Raw genomic sequence first — 9689 nt, 5'->3', positions numbered from 1 at the left:
GATGACGAGGCCTTCTTCCTCCTCCTCCTCAACTATCACACTGCAATCCATAAACTCAATAGTTAAATAGCCAACACTCTCCCCAAACCTGGTGGAACGGAGTCATAATCTCTACAAGAAAGTATTAATAGTCTCGATATTCAATATTGTTTGAAACAAGAAGTAACAAGTAGAATGTCTAAAACAGAAGAGGACTCCGAGGTATGCGGACGTCGAGCAGGTATACCTTGAAGTTCTCCAAAGGCAGCTACTCAATCAACCTCTAGCGTTCGGCACGGGCAGACGTACCTGAATCTGCATAAAACGATGTGCAGAGGCGTAATATGAGTACACCACAATGGTAACTAGTAAATATCAGGCCTAACCTCTGTAGAGTAGTAACGAGGCCAGGTCAAGACACCTAGTAGGACCTAATAAACAGTGTGAAAATATAATAACGATAAATAATGGAAGGCGGAGAAATAACTGATACGAAAGAAGTTAATAACATAAACTAATACCAGAATTTGTAAGCATAGATAACATAATGGAAGCAATTTAAGGGAACCACCAAAGTCAAATACGGATCCAAAGTGATAAGACAAGGAAGAATAAAAACAACAACGAGTATATTTCACCAATAACTCTTTACAACATGAGATAAACAACAAGAATTATGGACGAGGTACCACCTTGTACACAACAAGAACCACTGCTAGAAATTTGACAAAAACCGACCAAGGTCGACCGACCAACTTTGGTCGGTCAAATAACCGACCAAAGTTGGTCGGTTTTTCAAAATATTTTATTTTTTAAATTTTTTTTTTACGAAACCGACCAACTTTGGTCGGTTTTCTTTGGCGCAAAAATGCGGGAAACTATTTTTGAGTCCCGCGAAATTTATATTTCAAGAAACCGACCAACTTTGGTCGATTTTTCAATTAAAATAAATAAAAATTAATATTAAAAAAATCGACCAAAATTGGTTGGTTAATTCGGCGGGTCATTTAAAAAACCGACCAACTTGGGTCGGTAATTTTACTTTTTAGTAAAACCGACCAACTTTGGTCGGTTATTTTCGTGTGAAAATACAATTAAAGAGTATAAATCAAATAAAAGACAGTCTTAAAATAAAATGTACCAATGGTCTAGTGGTAGAATAGTATCCTGCCACTGTACAGACCCCGGTTCGATTTTCAGATGGTCAATCTTTTTATTACATAATTAAAATACCGACCAACTTTGGTCGGTTTTTTTTTGCAATATTTTTTTTTTTGAATTTAATTGACCGACCAACTTTGGTCGGTATTCCTTTTCGACCACAAAAATACCGTCCACGCGTAAATGGTCGCGTTTTGATCGGTTTTTGGCTATTACCGACCAACGTTGGTTGGTTTTTTTGGTCGATTTTTACCGGATTTCTAGTAGTGAACCACAACCGAGGTACCACCCGTATACAACAAGAATCACCCGAGGTTAAATTTCAACTATTACTATACCACATCCAAATTGTAATTAAGGAGAGGAATGTGCTCAATCTTAGCATAGTTTCTGATGTGTTAATTACTGCTTTTCAAGGATTGAACCTTTTGAATCATCATCTTGTACGTAAATATGCAGATTAGGCATGTAGTGTCTCTCTTCAATATATTCCCTTTTTGGTTATTAATAATCTATGAGTAGGGATCAGGCCTAATCCTTCGCCACACTTGGTGGTCTGATCTTTTTAGAAAAGTAAAGGAAATAATATAATTTGTTTAATTGCTACTCTATAGTCTAGTCTAGTCATTAAACAGAAGATTTCAATCGATAGCTCTCAATAGCACTAAAATCTAGCCGTTCACATTTATTATTGTTTTAATATGAAATCGGCTAATAAATGAACATAATTTTTTTCTCTAACCCATATATTGAATTTTGGCTGAATTTCAGCCCATTTTGAGTATAGTAGTTTTTCCATATACGTGATGGTATTAGTAGGACCCGTGACAATACATACATAATATTTCATGTTAAAAAGAAAGGAAGATTTTTTTGAAACTTGTGACACTTCTAGTCTTAAAAAAGATATAACATTTGTATTATTACGAAATCTTATCTTATTATTAAAAATAAAATTAAAAGTTTAAATTAAATTATTTATAAATTAGAAAGTTATTTATAAATTAAAAAATATTTTTGAAACTTGTGACACTTCCATTGCTTGTAAAAGACTCCCTTTCTTCCACTCTAGCATCTTTGCTTGCCCTTCGCAAATGGAGAATTGGAGATAACCAAGTCCAAAGAGGTAAATGACACCGAGTTTAGAAGAACGATTTCTTTGAAATTTGTGGTCGTAAATATGCAATGTTATTTTTTTGGTTATAAAACAAAAAATTTAAAGTTAAATTTTGTCCAAACATATAAAGGTGTCACTCATTTTAAAACTGACCTGAAGAAATTACATCATTTGAATTAATTTTTTCTGTGTAGTGTCAGAATATTAAAATTTTAATTGTTTACAAATCAGTTATATATCTTAGTCTAGCTTAGCTCCAAAGGTTAAATAATATATGAATAAAAGATATATCTTGTAAGCTAATTGATCTCCCATTAGCAAGCGATCAATAATCAAACATGACAAAGAGAAATATCAAAAAAACTTTGTTGAAATTGGAAAGATAAATGACTAGAAATAGGAAAAATGAATGGATATATGCATGAAAGGAAATATCATAGAGGGTAGGAGAGGTAAATGTACTACTAGTAGTTAATACTTAATAATCTTTTGGAAGAAGTTTACACATCTACTCATCCGTCCAAACAGTAAAAAGCTAACATAAATTTTGAAACAACTTATAAGTGATAGTTATTTCCTTTGTTTCAATTTATGCGGCAACATTTTGTTTTTGGTCCATTTTATAAAAAATAGTGACTTTCTAAATTTGAGAAGATTAAACTTCTCATTTTTATTCTTAATGAGAAATTTTTATATATATCCTCACAAATGTCTATGATTTTTTTATCATAAATTTCAAAAGTATCCTTTATTTCAAACTCCATAGTAATTCAAATTTTACCACATAAAGTCTCCCATGGTGGTATATAATAACTGTAATTTTTTGCCTGTAATTATTGAGACCAAAAGTACTAACTTCATTTGTCTTGCCTTTAATCGATCACACGAACAATTATACGACGGTGTTTGACTAGGTACTGAACTTAAGGAAGATTGAATGACTTTTGCCACATGTCTAAAGTGCGCTAGACTTACACATGACATGGCATTTATTTGATTATAAAAGTATCTCATTAAGGATAAATTAAAAGTTTACAAAAAGTTATCAAATAAAGAATGGGATTCTTCTTTTGTGAAAAGACATTAAAAAAAATATGTCATATAAAATGGAACAAAGGAATATAGAATTTGCCCTCTCCACGAATTTGTATGCAGATTTGTAAATTGACTTATAAAACTCCTAACTTTATGGAGTAAGTCTCTTGGGAAAATGTCATTCTGAAGAATGATAAAGCAAAAAAAAATAGTTTAAAATTTGTAGAGTGCAAAACTTCATTTTTTAGAGGCACTTGAGTTTATGATCCTAGGCTACTTCATTCATAGCTTTATGGTTTTGGATTTATACTAATATTCTTTCACATGGTATCAGAGCCAAAACTTTCTTTTTTTCATTCAGACCATTAAGCCACTAACATTGCTATGGCCTAACTTATCAATTATCATGTTGAGCCTAATCTACTTAACTCTTGAAGATCACAATTTGTTGAGACTCTTCTCTTTCTACTTTAAAAATAATAATCAAAACAGAAACAAACCGTAGAACCAGGCTGTGTTGCAAGAGAGTATTAGAGAATGTTATACTTGTCCCTTATCGGTTGTGTAATAGTTTCCAAAAGAGTTTAATTAATGGTCCTGGGATACTCCACCCGATTACCTTGAAATTTTGGATTAGATACTCATACTCTTTCACATATTATGTTAACACTTTCACTATAGATGGGAGGGATACTCAACCGTCGGATTCCGTTCAGAGAGGGTTAGAATTTTCTTTTTGGCACTTTACAAAATGGTAGAGGAAATTGCGGCAAAGGCGGAAACTAAGCAAGGTCGATGTGTCAAAGATCACCTTATTAACTTGGTATGAAGAAGTACATTAATTATTATATATTCTCTAAATCAATTTTTTTTTCATGCTTATATTTCTTTCTTTTCGATTGACTAGAAATATATCTTGTTATAGTGGATTGATATGTTGAAGTGTATGCTGGTGGAATTGGACCTTTGGAAAATTAAATCAACTACCCCAAGCATAGAGGAGTACTTGTCTGTTGCATGTGTAACTATTGGTGTTCCATGTTTTGTTCTCACATCACTATATCTTCTTGGACCAAAACTGTCCAAGGATGTCATAGAAAGTTCTGAGGTCAGTGCCTTATGCAATTGTACAGCTGCTGTGGCCCGATTGATTAATGATATACACAGTTACAAGGTAATATTATTTTCTTCGTTAGAAGAATATTTTATCAAATGTTGGCTATTGATTTTTGACAATCTTTTTTCAATATATTGAACTGAGATAAAATTTTACATAAAATATTCTTTTTTCGAAACACTAACTTCTTCAAATCAAATTTTATTCCAAAAATTACTAAAATTTACATTTGAAAGTGAGAAGTGACACAAAAACAAAGCCTTGTCCGGCTAGATTGATATTTGATAAATTAATATAATATAATGTGCTGCTGGTTCATTTTCTTCTTATTAAGCTCGTCTCACTAAGTTTTCGCGCTAGAAGGATCAGACCACGTTGAATCTATTTTGTACGCTTTTTTTTCAAGTAGACATACAAGTATATAATTATAACATTAATCCTTATTATTTCGTGTGTTCTTGCAGAGAGAACAAGCAGAAAGTTCAACAAATATGGTATCAATATTAATAACACAAAGTCAGGGAACTATCTCTGAAGAAGAGGCTATAAGACAGATAAAGGAAATGATGGAAAGTAAGAGAAGAGAGTTGCTAGGGATGGTTCTACAAAATAAAGAAAGCCAATTGCCACAAGTGTGCAAGGATCTTTTTTGGACGACAATCAACGCAGCTTATTCTATACATACACATGGCGATGGGTATCGCTTCCCAGAGGAATTCAAGAACCATATCAACGATGTAATTTACAAACCACTCAATCAATATTCCCCATAATATGCCTTAAATCTTTTACAATATGTTACTAATCTTTGGAACTTGGTTGTGATATTATTAGATGCATGGACGAATTGTACTTCTTTTATGTTGTGCACAATAATGTACAATTGTTACTATGGGAAAAACTTACTTACACTGCTATTTTAACTAAAGCGCATTTACCATTATTAGTGTTTACCATAAAAACGGATAATAATTAAATTTATATGTGGTTTTAAGGATATGTGGATTAATTCAATACAAATAATAAATAATGTTAGATTAAACAGATAAATGATGTAATAAATTGTCAAACCAATTAAGGGAGTGATCTCAGACTCAGTAACAGTTTAATGTAATGCCTGCCTTCGATCCCGGGCTCACAACAATGAAGAACTGATGAACAAAAGTAAGAACTTTTGAATAAAAGAGAAAATAAGAATATATTGCCTTGATATGCGTGTTACAATGTGTCTAATGAATAGTCAAACGACCATTTAGATAGTAGGGGAGTTTTACCCTAAGTACAATTTCATAAAATGTAAAATTCTTCCGTTTGCTAATCACATATTTTCTGCCGATACGTGCCGAGATTCACGCTGTGACATCCGGCTGGGCGCGGATATCACAACCCTTCTCTAGTCGTGCTCGATTATCTCGTGATGTTCTCCGAAGTTTTGGGATTCGAATCGGACCTGGGGGATGTGGCCCCGATTCTTCCGAGGGCAGGTGTTTTGCCCAGAACCTGACTCGAGGAGCTCCTTGCCCCGATTCCGGTTTCTTACGATCATATCTCTGCTCCGTTTACTCCATCGAGAACCGAAGTATCAAAAGGGCTCGGTTTCACCCGTATATAGATAGTCCCCTCGTTTCTCAGAGAGTAAATTTACTGAAACGACGAGAAATGACATATGCACTTCGATCCATTCTTCAATACGCCGTGACAGAAACAACCAAGAATCCAAAACGTCCCGTCAGTCGTGACGTCATGATTTCAAACATGCATCAGTCATCGGCGGGTCATCCCTGAATACGAAACGGCGCGAAACCTCTATAAATACTTTCCTCCTTTGTTCATTTTTTACTTTTTTGCGAAGCTTCTACCTTCGAGTTTTCAGGATATCACTACCCTTGTTCACATTCTAACATTTTATCTCCGTTCTTCAAGACTTTCATAGTAAGTTGCAAGTTTTTACCTAATTTTTACCCAAATTAGCGCACCTCACTTTTCATCTTCCAATTTATCTTCATATTTTTCAAGCTTTTTCCAGATAGCAATGGCTAAAACTTCCAAATCTTTTTCCCAACAACTTGCTTCTTCTTCTTCGCAATTAACTGCTGAAATCGAGGAGATCACTCCCGATGTGGTCGTTCTCGAGAGATCTGCTCCTGGCGCAACTACCGATGAACCGGCTGCCGAGCCTCCTTTGAAAATGTTCGTTTCCGGGGGTTGTTCGATTGTCGATGACTTTAAGGTTGAGAAGCCCTCGTCGGTGCAGGGCCGGGGTGAAAGTAAATCAAGATATATATGCTCCATTACCGAAGACATCCTCCCCGTGGTCCGAGAGGACTGCAACTGGGTGGGTAAGAACGTAGTAGTCCCCGGGCCTACAGATGCCATCACTACCCACGTGGAGGGGTATCTAAGTATTTACACTTGTCCCTTCACATTGGGCCCGGTAGACCCGGTTATCTTGGATTTCTACAAGAGGTACGAAGTATGCCTCGGACAAATCCATCTGTCGCGGTGGAGAATCGTGATCCTCCTTTGGTTTTTCATGAACAAGACCGAATTTAGTTGAGCCCTCAAACCATGTCGAACAACGTCAAAATTATGAATTGCGTCTTGAATCGAATTGTGAGTTTTCAAATCTTCCAACTTTTATAATTTGCGCTGAAACGTATCAAATCAATCCGGAATGACTTCAAATTTTGCATACAAATTAGAAATGACATAATTGAACTGTTCCAATTTCCAAAATCGAAATCTGAACCCGTTATCGACAAAATCAATCTTCGGTCAAACTTATAAATATTTTAAAACTTTAATTTTTCCAATTTTGCCAAAAATGAGCTGAATTGACCTACGGACTTCCAAATCCAAATCTGGATATATGCCTAAGTCTGAAATCACCATATGAAACTATTGGAATCATCAAAACTTCATTTCGGAGTCGTTTGCTCAAAAGTCAAAATCCGGTCAACTCTTTTCATTTAAGTTTCAAAAATAAGAATTGTTCTTTCGATTTAATTCCGAACCTTCCGAAAACCAAACTCGACCTTGTACGTACCATTTTCAATCAAATCTTTACCCATTTGAACTCAACAATCTTCCCATAACCTTATTGGTACAAGCATGTATGACTAATACTCTCACACGCAAGAATCACACTCATAATCACCCATCTTTACCCAAATTCGAAATTGAAGAATAGGGGTTAGAAGCTTACCTCTTGGGTGAAGATCTTGTAATAATTCCTTGTTGGATTTCAAAGCTTGAACAAGATTTTTGATGAACAAAGCACTTGAGCTTCTTTCTCTCTCTAAAACACTCTCACTTCTCTCTAAAATTATCAGATAATTGCCCCAAAATAAGCCACAAAGCCTATTTATCAAAATAGGGTCGGGTTATGAAAATAGGAAAATTAACCCTCCGAAATCGGGTCTACGGTCGCATGACCGCAGAATGGGTATGCGGGTCGCACAATACACCGCAAAATCGGTACCCAAAAATGGGCTTCTCTGGACAGGTCTGCGACCAATTTTGCGGTCGCATAACCACTTCGGTGATCGCAGATTTGGCCGCAGACTCGCATTCTGCCAGCATTTGGTAATTTGGTCATAACTTCTTGTAGGAGTGTCCAAATGACGAACGGTTTGAAGAGTCAGAAACTAGACTCGAAGACTTTCATTTGATAGATAGATCATCACATAATTCCTTATATATAGATAGAAATGCTCATTCAAAGTTTGGTCTTGTGCATACTTATTTGAAACTTTAGTCTATTATGAAATTTTCCAACTTGACTTAGACTTAGGCCTCTCTTTAGACCCCATATCACTTATAATATGTCTCGTACACTTGTTATCATATCCAATTGGTATTCATAATATTAATAATCCTCAAATGAGAAGTAGAGTCCTCCCCCAAACACATAACATAACTTATCTCTTCTTTCACCCATTTCAATTTTTCGAATTTTTATTAACTCCCAAAATTTCCAAAAATTGCGCCAGAGTTTCCTTTGTAACTGGGCCTATTCACTTACCATAGAATTCGAGAAACCAATCCTAACAACACATGCATAATCCAATCAACGTAACACAACATGAAAACAATACTAACACTGGCATCATAAGCAATATATTACTAGAAAAGGAACACCATTAGCATCAACTACTCAGGTGATACATAACTTGTAGCAGGTAAGGTCTTAACATCTTCATAGAACATAGAAATAGACGTTTAAATTAAATATGACATTTTTGGGTCATCACAAAGGGTATAAGCCGAAACCTCTTCACTTAGCTGCAGTCAAACCAACATTGCAAGGGTATAGTATTTTTTTCATTGAAGAATATTAGTTTTGAATCATTAGATTATGTGAAAGCTTTTTTTTCTCAAATTCAACAAGAGGGATATTGGTTTCTAATTGATAGTTTCTATAGCGATTTTCAAGTGTAATAAAAAGTATATTTAAAAAAATATTTGGTATGACGTGCAATAGTTATTTTTAAAATGTAAACAAATTATTTCGAATTGGGATTATATTTTAAATTATAATATAATTTTTAAAATAAAAGATAAGATATTTTTAAATTTTAGTAGAGAATTGTTAAAATAATTATAATAGAAGTCATATCATGGATAAAATCAAGAAACTGAAATCTAACATTTAATGATTCAAATAACAACAAATCTGTATATGTAGGGTATTCAAAATTCAAAATCTATTAGCTAGAGATATCGGTAAACTCAAAAAGGAGTCATACTGAAATAAAGTTTCACCGGCCAAAGAATCATTTATATTTTTAGATAGCCGATTAAAGTGAATTTTAAATTAACGATAATATCTTTAATTGCATCATTATAAAGATAATCATTATTAAAAAATATATAATATTTTAGAAATTAAAATTTTAAAATAGAAATATTTGTTTAAACATAATAGCATACCAAATAAGAATTCAAGTCGTAGTAAAAGAGTCACGTCCTAACCAAAGAATCGTTCATATTGCGCCAACCTTTATGCTTTGCCATAGCTCATAAATACGAGTTATTATTTCACTTTGTGACTTTTTTTAGGTTCCAATGACACCAATAAGAATGGTGCAAAAATAAAATTATCACTACGAGATTTGAGAAAATGTTAGCCTTTTTTTATGTAGTGTTCTTAATCAATATCTAACGATTATCTATAATTCTCTAGAAGATTTAAATTTTAAGGTTATTTACATATAATTCAAATAGCTCAGATATTTAACATGGTTAATGTCAAATATGAAAATGGAGTCTTACTAGAAA

At 33.8% G+C, this 9689-nt stretch overlaps 1 protein-coding gene across 1 annotated transcript; it reads left to right on the top strand.

The window, feature by feature from the left end:
• Window positions 1–3597: 3597 nt before the first annotated feature.
• Window positions 3598–5310, top strand: LOC142169413 (cis-abienol synthase, chloroplastic-like). The gene is made up of 3 exons (XM_075230588.1): window positions 3598–4115; window positions 4218–4466; window positions 4874–5310. Exons 1-3 carry the CDS (start codon window positions 4044–4046, stop codon window positions 5180–5182), a joined length of 630 nt encoding a protein of 209 aa, XP_075086689.1. The 5' UTR covers window positions 3598–4043; the 3' UTR covers window positions 5183–5310.
• The last annotated feature ends 4379 nt before the right edge of the window (window positions 5311–9689 follow it).

This window comes from Nicotiana tabacum, chromosome 15 (assembly GCF_000715075.1).
Source record: "Nicotiana tabacum cultivar K326 chromosome 15, ASM71507v2, whole genome shotgun sequence".
Taxonomy (NCBI): Eukaryota; Viridiplantae; Streptophyta; class Magnoliopsida; order Solanales; family Solanaceae; genus Nicotiana; species Nicotiana tabacum.
The sequence above is the reverse complement of the archived record's forward strand: the minus strand, read 5'-3'. Positions and strand labels throughout refer to the sequence as shown.